The 16,728-nt window shown below is 41.0% G+C and overlaps 2 protein-coding genes and 1 non-coding gene across 3 annotated transcripts; 2 read left to right on the top strand and 1 right to left on the bottom strand.

Moving 5' to 3' along the window:
• Positions 1-2,692: 2,692 nt before the first annotated feature.
• Positions 2,693-8,509, bottom strand: LOC125607229. Its single transcript, XM_048777099.1, has one exon. It carries the CDS (start codon positions 8,452-8,454, stop codon positions 2,794-2,796), a length of 5,661 nt encoding a protein of 1,886 aa, XP_048633056.1. The 5' UTR covers positions 8,455-8,509; the 3' UTR covers positions 2,693-2,793.
• On the top strand, positions 7,751-7,857 carry LOC125579442. Its single transcript, XR_007317472.1, has one exon. It is a non-coding gene; the product is annotated as a small nucleolar RNA R71 (small nucleolar RNA).
• Positions 8,510-10,312: 1,803 nt separating the features above from the next.
• Positions 10,313-16,280, top strand: LOC106412449 (ABC transporter A family member 7). The gene is made up of 16 exons (XM_013853368.3): positions 10,313-10,920; positions 11,002-11,389; positions 11,471-11,550; positions 11,647-11,791; positions 11,949-12,068; positions 12,172-12,296; positions 12,376-12,534; positions 12,725-12,887; positions 12,968-13,093; positions 13,181-13,264; positions 13,345-13,691; positions 13,772-13,972; positions 14,096-14,205; positions 14,347-14,431; positions 14,541-14,669; positions 14,936-16,280. The coding sequence occupies exons 1-16, from the start codon at positions 10,849-10,851 to the stop codon at positions 15,428-15,430; spliced, it is 2,829 nt and encodes a 942-aa protein (XP_013708822.1). The 5' UTR covers positions 10,313-10,848; the 3' UTR covers positions 15,431-16,280.
• The last annotated feature ends 448 nt before the right edge of the window (positions 16,281-16,728 follow it).

Genomic DNA, 16,728 nt, shown 5'->3' with positions numbered 1-16,728 from the left:
AGATTCGTTGGAGGAGGCTCGAAGTGGAGGGGCTGTGTTCCTGCGTCTACGACGGAGTCGGTACTCCGGGGAACGAGGAGGTCCATAGAAGACAGGGTATGGGAGAGTAGATGGACCAGCACCAGCCGACACGTCGTCCCGTTGACAACCAGAACCGATAGACACTTGAGAGAGAAGTGCAGTGACCTTTTTCATCTGTCTCTTAAGCGCTTTCACTGAATTCTTCAGCTTGTAGATGGTGGAATCTTGCATCTTGTTCCACCGAAGCAACTTGGCGTTTTGAGAGAGAGCTTGGCGCAATGCAATGTTCGGTGTAACTCCACCATAAGGCTGAAAGTGGTATTTCTCCGTCCCATACACCGGGGCTGGTGTGGTCGGTCCTTCGTCATCAGCATCACTAGGACGAGCTGCCCGAGAAGAACTGGCCCTGGTCTTCTTCTTGCGCACTTTGGTGATGGTCTCAAGTTCACCAAAATCTGCGGGAATGAGCTCATGAGCAGCTGGAGCGAAGAGTACATGCCGAGGATCAGATAGCGTCGTCAACCTCTCACAAGGGAGGAATATCTGTAGCTGCTCAGGGTTGAGATCAGTGGACCAAAAGGGGTAACCATACCGATCGCCGGATTGGCCGCTAAGGAAGTGGGTTTTCTTCAAGTAAGCAAGATCAATGGAGGCTGGAGCATGATCCCGAGGTCCCAAATCTATCCCAAATGCTTCCAAGATCGGAGTAATGAAGCTTCCGATGAACAGCGTTGGTTTTTCATTCGGAGTTGTCCAAGCCCAATCTCGATAGTACTCAAACCGCTTCATCAACAATCCCACAAGTCCCAAATCCTCAAAATCTTCTGGATCGGTGTGGAGTAGCGTTCCTTCCTCAAGAATTGGGAGAAGTCCAAGAGCTAGAAGTTTGAGCTCATCATCGTTTGCTCCGTCCGGTTCCCTCCGTGAGTAAAAGGTGTGAGTAAGAACCTTGTGGGCATATCTCACTCCCGGGTTGGAGATGTCATTGCTCTTGTCCTCTCCCGCTGTACGCGACTACCCGGTAATCACTGCCCATATATCATCCACAATTGCCGACCTAGCAGGTAGAAACGACCCACGGTTGTCCGAGAAACCGAGAATGGAGCTTAGCTTCTTGAAACCCACCTTGTAGGTTTTCTCATTGATCTCAAAGCTGATGCGCCCAAACCCCTCGGTCCTATGTGCGTCGCAATGGTATCGAACTGAGAATGTAGACATGAACTCACAAGAGACATCCTTATGAACTCCGTAGCTCATACCAAGTAGTGACTCCATGCCCATGTTCCGGAGAATCATCCTTACATCTTCATAGATCCCAAGTGCATGAAGAGCTTCAGCATCCGGAAATCTCATGGGATTCCATTTGACATCATTATAAAGGCGCTCATAGAGTTGTGCTGAGGTCGGTTTGCTGGTTGGGGGCACTCTCTTCCGCTTCTTAGCTGGCTTGGGAGCAGGTGCTTCTTCCTCCTCATCTTCAGTCTCAGCTCTAAGACCCTCTTCTATCATCTCTTCGATCTCTGCCTCCAATGTCGCTCTGTCAGCTGGCGACTTTTCTTTTTGCTGTGGAGCTCTGCGCCGGGAAACCTGAGCTGGTGGGTTTGGCGTTGGTCGGCCTGCTCGTGGTGGATTGGTTCTTGTTCCAGCTCGAGACGAAGTGCCTACATCCATCATGTGATCAGTTCCGGGTCCGCGATCTTTCCCCATGTCCTGCTATCAACAAGCTCGAAATTGTATAAGTGACATGATCAATAAGAAACAAATTAAAGCTTGGAAAGAGTTAATGAGTTCAAAAACAGCATGGGGCGTTCATACTCATCTTATATAACTCAATAGACCCGATTCTAACATCAATCAATCACTCCCATCTCAATTTTCGAAAACCCCCAATATGAACCCTAACTTTTTCAAATCCTAATTCAGCTCAATTAGAGTCGTTTTTCATCTACCCAACTCATCAATCAAGCCTAAAAGGACATAATTAACGAGTATTGAACAAGAAATCAACCATGCAACCACTTCGAAAAGTTGGAAATTTTTGAATACGAAAATTAGATGGCGATTTCTCTATACCTTAGCTTGTTTCAGATAAACAAGAGTAGGGAAATGAAAAGTCGAAGTGAAATCAAGGAGATAGCAACTTGAATCAACGAATTTGGTGTAGAATTGAGAAAGTTATGAGTTTTTATGCTTGAGAGAATGAAAGTATGGAGTTTTGTGATAAGGGAGAAGAGAGATACGATTTTCGGGGGAGAAGGAGTTGCTCGCGACCGGTTTGGTGATTTCGATCCGGTTCAGTTGAATTGAACCGGAAATCGACGCTGGTACGCACAATTGAGACACGCAGCGGCCACGCTACACCGCTCCACTAGGCCGCTGCAATGCTCACAGCGGCTTCCTCCCTTCGATGTCTTCAAACCGCTGCGACAAGTACGTATCGGGCAGGGAGTGTAGTATTTTCACAGCGGCTAGAACTGACCGCTCCGGATGGCCGCTGTGAAACTTAAGCGTATGGCTTATCTACTTTTTGGTCGCAGTGGTATGCCTTGGCCGCTCCGGATGGCCGCTGTGAGCGTTTTGAACCTCACCACACCTCGTTTAATGGCATAATCTCTCCTCTTGGACCTGAAGATCTGATAAACACAGAAAAATAGCCAAAGACATACTAGAAATAGAAAAATTAAAAGATAAAAATATGTACAAGGATAGACATGGAACTTCCTCCCAAGTGAGCTTGTTTTAAGTCTCTAGCTTGACTTCCTTTCTTTTTGGTTAGGCGGGAATGGGATCGGAGAGAGGAACCGACGTTCTCTCATCCTCTGTTGTGGCTCCCATGTAGAGCTTAACTTTTTGTCCATTGACTGTGAAGTCTCCTCCATGCTTGTCCCACAACACAATTGCTCCATATGGCCTAACTTCTTTGATCTTGAAAGGACCGGACCATCTTGACTTGAGCTTCCCGGGAAACAACTTCAGTCTAGAGTTGTAGAGAAGCACTTGATCTCCAGCATTGAATTCTCTCCTCAAGATCTTCTTGTCATGAAAAGCTTTGGTTTTCTCCTTATAAATCCTTGAGTTCTCAAAAGCATCAAGTCGGATCTCCTCAAGCTCATTGAGCTGGAGAAGTCTCTTCTCCTTGGCGCTCTTGATGTCAAAGTTCAGCAACTTAACAGCCCACAATGCCTTGTACTCAAGTTCAAACGGTAGATGACAAGCCTTCCCATACACAAGGTTGAAAGGTGTGGTTCCTAAAGGAGTCTTGTAAGCAGTCCTATAGGCCCAAAGTGCGTCATCTAGCTTGATAGACCAATCTTTCCTTGTAGTCCCCACAGTCTTCTCTAGAATAGATTTGATTTCTCTGTTAGAGATCTCAACTTGACCACTTGTCTGAGGATGGTAGGGAGTTGCAACCTTATGCTTCACACCATTCTTCTTGAGAAGACTTTCAAACAGCTTGTTGATGAAGTGAGAACCTCCATCACTGATGACAGCTCTTGGAACTCCAAACCTTGGAAATATGGTGCTTTTGAACATCTTTATCACCACTCTAGAATCATTGGTGGGACTTGCCACAGCTTCTACCCACTTGGAGACATAGTCAACAGCTACAAGGATGTATTTGTTGCCAAAAGATGATGGGAATGGACCCATGAAGTCAATACCCCACACATCAAACACCTCCACTTCTAGAATTGGGTTTTGAGGCATCTCATTCCTTTTGGTGATGTTCCCTCTCCTTTGGCATGAATCACACCTAGAGACAAAGTCTTGAGTGTCTTTGAACATATGAGGCCACCAAAACCCAGCTTGTAACACCTTTGAGACAGTCTTGAAAGTGGCAAAGTGCCCTCTATAAGATGATCCATGACAGTGTGTGAGGATCCCTTCAACTTCTTCATCAGCTACTGCTCTTCTATAGAGCTGATCCCTACAAAAGATGTAGAGGTAAGGCTCATCCCAATAGTATCTCTTCACATCTTTGTAGAACTTCTTCTTGGCATATCCCTCAAGATCAAGTGGCTCTCTTCCACAAGCTAAGTAGTTCACCAAATCAGCATACCAAGGCCCTTTCTCTTCAGTTGCCTTCACCTCTTCAAGCTTCTTTCCAGTTTCACAAACTGCCACCACTGCTCCAATTGCCATGATCTGCTCTTCTGGAAGCCCTTCATCAATAGGGATCCCACTCTCAATCTTCAGTCTAGACAAGTGATCAGCTACACCATTCTCAACTCCTGGCTTGTCTCTAATCTCAAGGTCAAACTCTTGTAGCAGCAAGATCCACCTCAACAGCCTTGGCTTAGCATCCTTCTTGGCCATGAGGTGTCTCAATGCAGCATGATCAGTGTAGACTATGACCTTTGACCCAACTAAGTAGCTTCTGAACTTCTCAAAGGCATAGACAATGGCTAGCAACTCCTTCTCAGTTGTAGCATACTTCATTTGGGCTTCATCAAGAGTTTTACTCGCATAGTAGATCACATGAGTTTTCTTATCCTTCTTTTGACCAAGGACAGCTCCCACAGCATAGTCACTAGCATCACACATGATCTCAAAGGGGAGATCCCAATCTGGTGGCTGCACAATGGGGGCGCTAACCAGCTTCTCCTTCAACTTCTTGAAGGCTTGTAGACATTCCCAATCAAAGACGAATGCAGCCTCCTTGCATAGAAGCTTAGTCATTGGCCTTGCTATCATCGAGAAGTCTTGGATGAACCTTCTATAGAATCCAGCATGACCGAGGAAGCTTCTAATGTCTTTAACCGTCTTTGGTGCAGCTAACCCAACCATCACTTCAATCTTGGCCTTGTCTACCTCAATCCCCCTCTCTGAAATCTTGTGTCCAAGCACAATCCCTTCCTTAACCATGAAGTGACACTTCTCCCAGTTCAGCACAAGGTTTGTCTCTTCACATCTCTTGAGGACCCTGCTAAGATTTGACAAACAAGCAGAAAACGAAGATCCGTAGACAGAGAAATCATCCATAAACACCTCCACAACATCCTCTATAAGATCAGAGAAAATAGACATCATGCATCTTTGGAAAGTGGCTGGAGCATTACATAGCCCAAATGGCATCATTCGATAAGCAAAGGTACCATAGGGGCATGTGAAAGTCGTTTTCTCTTGATCATTTGGATGTATGGGGATTTGGAAGAACCCTGAATACCCATCAAGAAAGCAATAATAGGGATGATTTGCAAGTCTCTCAAGCATTTGATCAATGAATGGCAATGGAAAATGATCCTTTCTAGATGCTTTGTTAAGTTTTCGATAGTCTATGCACATCCTATGTCCTGTTATTGTTCTTGTTGGTATTAGTTCATCCTTATCATTTTTAACCACAGTCATTCCTCCTTTCTTTGGAACAACATGCACAGGAGACACCCATTTGCTATCCGAAATAGGATAGATGATTCCTGCATCTAAGAGTTTTAAAATCTCTTTCTTAACAACATCCTTCAAGTTGGGGTTCAACCGTCTTTGATGTTCTATAGAAGTCATAGATTCATCCTCTAGATGTATCCTATGCATGCATAAAGAAGGTGATAACCCTTTAATATCATCTAGTGAGTAGCCTATTGCCTTTCTATACTTTCTAAGTTCATTCAAAAGTTTAGACAATTCATCTTCACTAAGCTCACTACTCACTATGACAGGGTAAGTTTCATTAGGGCCAAGGAAAGCATACCTTACACCATGGGGAAGAGGTTTAAGCTCCACTTTTGGTGCTTTGAGTTCACTCCAATCATCCTCTTGGAGATTCTCTTGTTGAGTAGCTGAGGAAGCATGGTGATCCGCATATGAAAGCTCCTCATTCTGTTCTTCATCACTAATCTCCTTGTGAGAGTCCAGCATCTTCACATAGGCATCACTTTCCTTGTTCTCAATCATTTGGACCTCTCTCTCAATTGTTAAGGCATGTTGTAGAGAGTCTTCAAGTGCCAACTCCTCTAGAAGTTCATCAGCTAAAACCTCCATCTCCTCAATGTAGAATGCTTGGCTTTGAGTAATAGGCTTCTTCATCACTTCCTTGATGTCAAAGTGAAGAATGTTTTCCTTTCCAAGGTGAAGATCAATCTTCCCTTCCTTAATATTCACAACTGCTCCTGCTGTAGCCAAGAAAGGTCTCCCCAATATCAAAGGATCTGTTGGTCCTTCATCCATCTCCAACACCACAAAATCTGTAGGAATCTCACAATTTCCAACCATAACAGGGAGATCTTCTAGGATACCAATGGGAATCTTCACTGAGCGATCAGCTAGCACAAGAGAGAGTCTACACTTCTTGTATTGTGTAAAGCCAAGCCTTTTAGCAATGGAGAGAGGCATAAGGCTCACACTTGCTCCCAAATCGCATAGACACCTCTCAAAAGCAAATTGCCCAATGGCACAAGGTAGAGTGAAGCTTCCTGGATCTTCAAGCTTCTTAGGGATGGTTAGCCTTTGGATAATAGCACTACACTCATGAGTAAGAACCACCATGCCTTCCATCTCTTTCTTCTTCTTAGTTACAGCATCCTTGAGGAACTTGCTGTATTGAGGCACTAGCATGAAGGCATCAATTATGGGCATAGTAATCTGAACTTCACTCATTTGCTTCTCAAATAAGGCCTTGTATTGCTCCAAAAGTTGTCTCTTGAATCTACCGGGAAAGGGAAGTTTTGGTTCATATGGAGGAGGAATGAATAGAGCTCCTTTTGATGAAGTAGCAGCCTCGTTCTTGTTCTCCACCTTCTTTTCTTCTCCAATTTTACCCTTTCCTTTTGCTTCAACTATTTTCTCCAAGATCTCCTCATTGGTTTTCTCATCCATAATAACCACATCATCATCCACATTGATGACCACCTCCCCATCTTGCTTCTCATTATCCCTAATGAGAGTTCTTGGTGGTAGCTGTTTTCCACTCCTAAGGGTGATGGCTTTCATTGTCTCCTTAGGATTTTGCTCTGGCTTTCCAGGTAATGCCCCTTGTTGGCGACTTGGCTGAGAGTTCATTGAAGCAAACTGATTCTCCAAATGTCGGATTTTGTTGTTGAGCTCATTGTAGCTTCCATCAATCTTGGAGTGAATTTTTGTGAATTCATAACCCATTGTCTTCTCATTCTTGGCCTGAAAATCCAAAAGTTTCTTGAACATTGGATCCACACTTGTATCTGAAGCTGAAGCTTGTGAAGAACTTCCTTGAGCTTGAGTAGACTGATTGTTGGTATTATTGAAACCAGGAGGGGTGTTTTGCCTAGGCTGATAGCTCCCTTTCTGAGTGTTTTGCCTCTGCTGGTATCCTCCTTGCTGGTTGTTTGAGTAGGACTTTTGCTGGTAGTTGTTGTACTGAAAGTTAGGCTCCTTCCTGTACCAAGAACCATTGTTATTGATGAAGCACAGCTCTTCTTGTCCTTCCAAACCATCAACCTCATTAATCTTAGGAGGAATCTCTTGAATAGGACCACCCACAAAGTTGACCTGCTCTTGTTTAGCTTGGTTAGAAAGAAGCAAGTCCATCTTCTCTTGTAAGGACTTGATCTCCTTCTTTGTTTGTTGATCATCATTTCTGTTGACCCTATCATGCTCCTCGCTGTAGACTGAGTCACTCTTAGCCATGTTCTCCACCAGTTCCTCTGCTTCTTCTTCAGTTCTTCCCAAGAAGAAACCATTGCTGGCAGTGTCAAGCCTGTTTCTGCACTGTGGTAAGGCTCCTCTATAGAAGGTGCTAAGCAAGCTCTCCTTGCTGAAACCATGATGAGGGCATTGAGACCAATAACCCTTGAACCTCTCCCATGCTTCACTGAAGCTCTCTAGACCTTTTTGTTGAAACCCGGAGATTTCGTTCCTGATCTTAGCTGTCCTTGAAGTAGAGAAGAACTTTTCTAGGAAAGCTCTCTTGCAATCTTCCCAAGTAGTGACAGTGTCACTTGGAAGAGTCTTCTCCCATTGGTGTGCCTTGTCTCCCAAAGAGAAAGGAAATAGCTTCAGCTTGAAGGCATCTTCAGAAACACCATTTGTCTTGGACAAGCCACAGTACTGATCAAACTTGTACAAGTGATCAAAAGGGTCTTCAGCAGCAAGACCATGATACTTGTTGTTCTCTATAGTGTTGAGCAGCCCTGACTTTATCTCGAAGTTGTTGTTCTCCACAGCTGGTGCTCTGATTCCCAACCTATGACCATGAATGTGAGGTTGATCATAGGCTCCAATGGCACGAGCTTGGCGCTGTGGATGTTGTGGCTGGCGCTGTGGTCTAAAAGGATCATCTCTTGGACCATTGCCTCCTTGGGCTTCACCATCTTGAGGCAGATTTTCCATATCAAACCCCAACCTTTGCAAGTGAGCCTGTTGCTCTACTTCTCTTCTTTGTCTTGCTATCTCCCTCTCAAGTGCTCTAATGTCTTCAACTCTTGGAACTAGGTTTGTTGGACCTCTGCTCCTTGTGTTCATACACCTGAAATGCAAAGAGAGAAGAACAAAGAGAAGCAATAACACAATTAAATAAAAATTGACTTAGTCTCAAGCAAATGACTAAATCCCAATGTCACAATCAACTTAGAATTTGGCAACGGCGCCAATTTGATGATAGGAGTTTCAAGGCTCCTAATCAAATGTTGTAATATAAAAGATTGTCGAACCAGTTCTAAGTGATCCTAAAACAAAGGGAATGCAAGACCATGCTTAATCTAAGTGCTACCAAGTTGTGAGATGATTTTTGACTAGATTACTATCTAAATGCGAACAAAGGACAAAACTTTCTTTCTTATGATGAAACAAGAGGACTCATTGGGCTAGGCATTTGATCTTGGGTGATGTAGATCAAATCTAGAGGTGGCAAGCTATCAATCAAACACTTTCCTTATGCCTAGACACTAAGCTAAACAAACTCTATCTCTAGATGAATGTTCTTTTGGTAAAGCAACTCAAGCATCTAATCTCTTAGGTTGAATGTTACTAAATCAAACATGGAGATCAAGTCTAATAGCAATCTTAACTCCTTTAACAACTAATCTCTTAGGTAAAGCAAGCTAAAAGCATTGAAGAGTTGGTTCAGGCATTTCAACATACACCTTGTGGGCAGGAAATGCCTAGGATCTATTTTAGTGTGGTCATGACTAAAATAGCATTGAGAACCCTCATCAAGCAAGGAAATAAGTAGATCTAACACTAAACACCCTAGACCTTCTCTAATCACCCTTTCTCACCCTAGCCCATGAATCCAAAGATGACTACTCACTACTCTTCATGATGAGCCCAAGAATCAAAGATGATTTGGTGCTAATCATGATTAGTGATCAAGATAATCAAGCAATCACAAGAGAAAAATAATCAAGATAGGATCTTTCGCCTAAAAGTTCTTTTGTGATTAGATAGAAAACAAGATAAGATCCTACAATTAGGTCTGAAGGACCTTTATAGTAGCTTAAAGTCGAACCTGGTTTAACCCAACAAACCTGGGTTAACCAAAACACAAATTGGTAATTATCTGGTCAAATACGAAATATGTTGACTTTTTTGACTCGCAGCGGCCTCGTGAAACCGCTCCGCCTAGCCGCTGGGACGCTCGCAGCGGCTTCCTTGCTTCGTCATCACACCGCTGCGACAAGTACGAACGCGGCAGGGGATGAGGTATTTTCACAGCGGCTTCGGTTAACCGCTGCGTTAGGCCGCTCCCATACTTAGACTCCATTTCTCAACGCTTGCAGCGGCTTCTTGAGGGGCCAAAAGGCCGCTGGGACGTCACAAGGCCGCTGGGACACTTAGCCTCTGCGTCTCTTCTCCGAGAATCACCAATTTTGCCTCTAAATCATCTCTAGATACTCCAAAGTCACCATGTGAAATCTCCATCACCTGATAAGGACATATGTAATGCAATGCAACCTAAACATATCTAAATGCTATCCTAAATGATCAACATGTGCAAAAATGAATGGTTAAAACAATGCAAATTGAGAAGATATCATTTCTCCAAACGCCAGGAAGCTATATCACATCGCTGGGACACAGAAATTTGAGATCCCAAAAGAAGAAGTTCGGATCTCACAAGTGTTTCAGGCGGTGGAGAAGGCCAAACGCAGTTTCAAGGTGTTTGCTTGGGGACTTGCGGACACAACTCTTGAAGATGTCTTCATTAAGGTTGCTAGAAGTGGTCAGGCCTATAATGTCTTCTCCTGAAATATTCTTAAGATCATTATCGTTATTGTCTGTTTAACATCAATAACTGTTCTCGTTTGTGGAATTGGTCAGGTCATGACATGTAGAGAGGTTTGGAAATATTCATGTATACTACTGGAAATTTGGCTGCATGTTTGTGAAAGAATAACTGGCAACTAATTAGCTAAATATCGAGAAAATGTCAAAATGATATTGAATAATGAAGACTGTTTCGTTACAGAGACTTTCATTTTCTACTCTTTTTTAATTCAGATCGTTCATTGCTTCTTGTCCAAATAGAGCTTCCACACAGGAAAATTGGTTTGAATTTGATCAAAGATATATATACTTCTTAAACGGTGGTAATAGCACAGTCAACCAAATAACCCCGACATTTACGTGAGACGTTAAAAATATTACGTCTGAGGTGAAGTCATTAACAATATTATATTCCTTTATTCAGTAATAAAATAATAATAATAATTAAAACTCTTCCTCTTGCACTAGTTATGGGATCATTAGCAGCTTCCTACTAGAAATTTTCACATGGTCGCTTTCTTGATTTCGTTGACCAAAAGAAAAAGAATTAACAAAAATAATCAGAATCCTATTTTATTGAATGAGGAAGAAGAGTAAGATATAAGAAACAGACAAGGAGACGAAGATTCGGTAAGTCTTCTTTCTTCATCAATGGCGGATCCTGGTACTGCCAGTTTCTTGACGAGAGCCAATGCCTTGCTTAGGAAAAACTTAACCTATCAGGTATCCATTTTCATTTACTCTCTTTATAGCAGTTTCCTATAGTTCTAATACGACTCTTTGTATGTATGTGTGTTGGTATAGAAACGGAACATATGGAGCAACGTTCGGCTCATCATGATCCCTTTCCTCCTCTGCGTAATGCTAGTGGCTTTACAAATCGTTTTCGATACAGTGGTTAATAACGCGGACAATAATCGTTGTGGTTGTCAATGTATTGTCACCAATCAAAATGGTAACTGCTTAAACGAGACTTGCGGTATAGAATTTTCGAGTTCAGATCAAGCATTCTTTTGTCCCATATCTAGTCCTCCGAGATGGCCTCCATTGTTACAAGTCCCGCGTCCTGAAAGCCGTGCTGTTAATACTACTTTCCTTCCGGACATGGGCCTACCTGATGAAACTTGCAGAAGAACAAGAACTTGTCCTGTTACCATACTTTTTACTGGGAATAACCGTTCCCTTGGAACAAGTGCGTACGCCTCTCTTCTTCTTTGGGCGTAGTCTATATTAATTTTCTCTGGAACTAATAACCTTCATGTGTTTTCTCTAGGTTTATTTGGGAATCTGCTACCTAGTTCTGTAACAGTGAACATCTCTGATCCTTTGCAGGGTTTAGCCTATAATGTTTTGGTAAGTTCTCTGTTCGAATCATGTTTGCTTCCACTATGAAGTGTATACCTCTGTGTCTTAATTAGCTCTTCTTTTTTTCGGAAATCATTTTATCAGGGTACTGAGGCAGAGTCAGAACTCACCAATTATCTTGATCCAGGGATTGCGTCAAATCTTTCAATCTACAATATCCAATCTGGGTGCATTTCAAACGCTGCGTTTCCGTTCTCATTCGAAGAAGAAACTCTCAAGTTTAAGAAAGGTATTAAGTTTCCGATACTGTTGATGTTAAGAGGTGCCTATTAGCCTGCCTGGAAACTAGTGCTCTATGAAGTGACTAATTACTTCCCAATTTCTTGAACATTGGATACTATTTTCTATGTGAGGAGACGATTAACTTAATGGTTTGTGTTAAACAGAGCTGAGATGTGCTCAAGGATTGAATCTCTGGCGAAATAACTCCAGAGAGGTCAATGATGTGATATTCAAAGGTTATCGGAAAGGAAATCCCGAGGGGAAGATAAATGAGATTGCTGCAGGTTGTTGCTCAGCTTTTCTGTTATATATATATAACCCCATGTTTAATAAGTTATGCGTACCTGAGACTTCTGACTCGTCCTGTCTGTTTTCTTGTTTCCTTAGCGTACGATCTTTTGAACACGGATAGGAACAACTTCAATGTGCACATCTGGTACAACTCAACATACAGAAACGGCACAAATGATAGGCCTTCAACGTTGCTTCGAGTTCCTGGCTTAGTCAATTTGGTAAGAAGAAATTAAACATGTACTCAAGAAAATAAATATACAACATTTTCCACGGACTTAGGGCTTTGCCAAACTGCAGGTGTCAAATGCTTACCTTCACTTTCTGCAAGGCCCTGGAACAAAAATGTTGTTCGAATATGTCAAAGAAGTGCCTAAACTAGAAAGTAAACTTCGTCTAGACATCGCATCTCTAATTGGCCCTCTTTTCTTCACATGGGTTATTCTTCTTCTGTTCCCGGTACGTTTGCTTTTAAATTTTAATAGATAATCCATACATATATATTTTTGGATGGTTTAGGGGCCGATGATCCATACATATTAAACACTTAAATTCTGGGGGGGGGGGGGGGGGGGGGGGGGGGGGGGGGGTGGTGGCAAAATCCATCACAAGATATGCACTTACAAACTAAGAGCCATTGTGTGTGCAGGTGATCTTGTCGTCATTGGTGTATGAGAAACAGGAGCGTCTAAGAATCATAATGAAAATGCATGGGCTAGGAGATGGTCCTTATTGGATGATTTCCTACGCTTATTTTCTTTCCATATCCATGCTCTACTTTATAGCCCTGATGATATTTGGGTCAGCAATAGGTAATACTGCTTTATAAATGTTTTCTTAACTAGAAAATTTTCCACTCTCTAGGCTTATGATAGTTTCTGGTTCCTCACAGGACTCAAGTTCTTTCGGATTAATGATTACAGTATCCAGTTCACGTTCTATTTTCTCTATGTAAATCTGCAAATTGCTCTTTGCTTTCTAGTTTCTTCAATATTTTCAAAGGTCAAGACATCAACAGGTACAAAAACCGTAGTTCTTGAATTATGTTCAACAACATATTGGAACTAAAGGAATTAATGGGCTTCCTCTTATCTCTAACTTGTAGTTTCTTCTTACATATACGTGTTCTTATCTGGACTTGTGGGCTCGTTTTTACTCCAGTTTCTGATTGAAGACTCATCATTTCCTAGTAAGCTATTACAAGAAAGTTATAACTGCACTCGTTTATGTGTTTTTCTCACGATTGCATATCATTTAATACTTTTCCAGGAGGCTGGATCATTGTCCTCGAGTTGTATCCTGCCTTCTCCTTATTCCGTGGACTCTATGAATTCTCACAATTTTCTTTCCGCGGAAACTTGAGAGGGGCAGATGGGATGAAATGGAAAGATTTTGGTGATAGTGCAATGGATGAAGTGTTCATCATCATTATCGTTGAGTGGTTTCTAGCACTCATTGCAGCATACTATATCGACAAGATTGTTTCATCTGGAAAAGACCCGTTGTTCTTCTTGACCAACCCTTTCCAGAAATCCCCTTCTATGAGAAGGCCTAGTTTGCAGAGGCAAGGCTCCAAAGTCGTAGTTGAAATGGAAAAACCAGATGTCACTCAGGAGGTATAATAAATGGAACACCATATATTTCATTTTCTTGATTCTTTAGGCTCTGAAATAAAGAAAACAATTGTGTAAATCAGATAGAAAAAGTTGAGAAGTTGATGCTTGAGCCGAGCACAAGCCATGCGATTGTTTGTGAGAACCTGAAGAAGGTGTATCCAGGTAGGGATGGGAACCCGCCGAAGTTGGCAGTGCGTGGGTTATCCCTCGCTGTGCCTTCAGGAGAATGCTTTGGCATGTTGGGACCTAATGGTGCTGGCAAAACATCTTTCATCAATATGGTTAGTACCAAAATGGGAAAAACATTTTGTGATTTGTTAAGTTTAGCTTATAATACCACAGAAGTGTATGATAGATTATATATCTTGTAACTATAGTAATATATACTGTCTTTTCCTGACCAGATGACTGGGCTCCTGAAACCAACATCCGGAACAGGGCTTGTTCGAGGTTTGGATATATGCAATGATATGGACAGAGTATACACCAGCATGGGCGTCTGCCCGCAGCACGAGTAATTGAACTCTTAACTTCCATTTCATTTTTTAGCCAACAAAAAGCCTTCCATTTCATTTGTTCTTCCCAAAAAAATGGCAAAAGAGCACATAGAGAGTATAGTTGTTGTCTTGTTCCCTTATTGTCTGCTGTGTATCAGTTTACTGTGGGAAACGCTGACAGGAAGAGAACATCTGCTGTTTTATGGGAGACTTAAGAATCTCAAAGGCTCTGAGCTCATCCAAGTATGTTATCAATCTTACTTGTCTAGACTCTGCTTTACTACAAAAGTTATTAAAATCTCAAATTCTGGGATCATCAATCGATCTCTGATCCTTATTTTCCTTTCATTAGGCCGTGGAAGAGTCTCTTAAGAGTGTCAACCTTTTCCACGGAGGAGTTGCTGATAAACCTGCTGGGAAATACAGCGGAGGTATGAAAAGGCGGCTGAGTGTTGCCATTTCACTTATCGGAAACCCTAAGGTACACTATTGTCTGATTATTATCTGACTGAAGCGTTAGAAGAAGTATACCTAGAGCTAGAGCTGTCAAATAATCCGTCCAGCAGCCAATTGAACTTGTCCAGACAAACCATTTTCTTATGTTGGGCTATAATTTTTCGGTCTATAATGGACAATGATAAAAAAAATCATCCATGCCCAATAAAGAACATGGCTGTGGACTGCACACTTCATAATGTGCCGGAGAGTTGAGCTCTATGAATCTTAACAAACTCCTTTTTTTTTCAGGTTGTTTACATGGATGAGCCAAGCACAGGACTTGATCCCGCCTCAAGAAAGAACCTATGGACAGTCATCAAGCGTGCAAAGCAAAACACTGCCATCATCCTTACAACTCACTCAATGGAAGAAGCAGAATTTCTTTGTGACCGTCTAGGGATATTCGTAGACGGAAGCTTGCAATGCATAGGCAACCCAAAAGAGCTGAAAGGAAGGTATGGTGGATCTTATGTGTTTACAATGACAACCTCATCAGAACACGAGGGAAACGTGGAAAGGCTGATTCAAGATGTCTCCCCAAACGCCAAGAAGATATATCACATCGCAGGGACCCAGAAGTTTGAGCTCCCAAAGGAAGAGGTTCGGATCTCAGAGGTGTTTCAGGCGGTTGAGAAGGCTAAGAGCAATTTTACCGTCTTTGCTTGGGGACTCGCAGACACAACTCTTGAAGATGTCTTCATTAAGGTTGCTAGAACGGGTCAAGCTTTTAATGTCTTCTCTTGATGAGATTCATAAGACGTCAATATTTGTTTGTGCATTTAAAAATGCTACTATATGATACAAAGTTAGCGATTGTAAGATTTTATATATATATGTATATTATTACTGGAAATATATGTCACATTTTTGTGGATTACACTGAGATTTCAAAACAATTGGTTTTAATCTGTTGATTCATAGATCCACGATCAACTTTGGGATTAGTTTTACCAGTAGTCTTGTTATTTCTTTTGTTTGTAACAAAAAAATACTCACCATTAATTAATAGCTGCGATTAGTGTTAAGAAAATTGGATCTCGCATGAGAATTAAGTGTGATTTTTAAAAAAATAATATGTTTGAGACATAAATATTAGCATCTTATTAGGGGAATTTTCATCTTTACTATTTTCTTAATACTATTATATATGTTTACCACTACTAAAGAAATATTTTCAAAAAAAGAAAACTTTTTTCATTAAGTGACAAAAGACTCTTATACCCTTGTTCTATAAATATATGTAATAAATAACTTTTTAATAAAACAAAATAAAAATAATAATTTTTTTATGTTTTCGAATTATACTTTTTCAAATTCGAACTTTCTTATAAATTTTTTTTCTAAAAATTGTTTTTTCAAAATTTATGTTTCAAACTATTTTTAAAATTTCTTTTAATATTTTTTAAGTATTTATTTGATATTTATTAGAATTCTAAGTTTCAGATTCCAAAAACTATACCACACATCTCAACTCTAAACTCTAAGTCTAGATTAGTTAACTATAGGGGTATAAATTTTTTTACCCTTTATTAAAAGCGAGAATAAAAATAGTTAGTGTAAACAAAAAAAATTGTAACTATGAATGTGGTATTTGTGATAATTTTCCATCTTATTAAAAATGAGAAAATGTTTGCTTATTTTAAACATCTAATACGTGATTCCAGTATCCCTTTATTATTAAAGGAGGAGCATCATTAGAGACTAAACTTAAGCTCATGTGTTAATAACAAGAATGCCATTTCCTATGTGGCAACACCATATTCACTCTCACCATCTCTAATTAATTATCTTCTCTTTATTAGACTTATTACATTTTTTGCCATTATTCATTAATTGTAATTTAACATAATATTATATTCACATTTACATAACATGTTTGTTAGTGTGTATGCAATGTGATCTCTAACTTAGTTTACACTCAATTTGTTTGATTGGTCCAAGCAAAACCAATGCATTTCACGATTTTGTTTAGTAGACGTGATTTTATTTATATTCTTTAAAATGATATTCTATAAGCACAAAATCTATTCGACAATTTTAAT

This window comes from Brassica napus, chromosome A1 (genome assembly GCF_020379485.1).
Source record: "Brassica napus cultivar Da-Ae chromosome A1, Da-Ae, whole genome shotgun sequence".
NCBI classification, from domain to species: Eukaryota; Viridiplantae; Streptophyta; class Magnoliopsida; order Brassicales; family Brassicaceae; genus Brassica; species Brassica napus.
The sequence above is the reverse complement of the archived record's forward strand: the minus strand, read 5'-3'. Positions and strand labels throughout refer to the sequence as shown.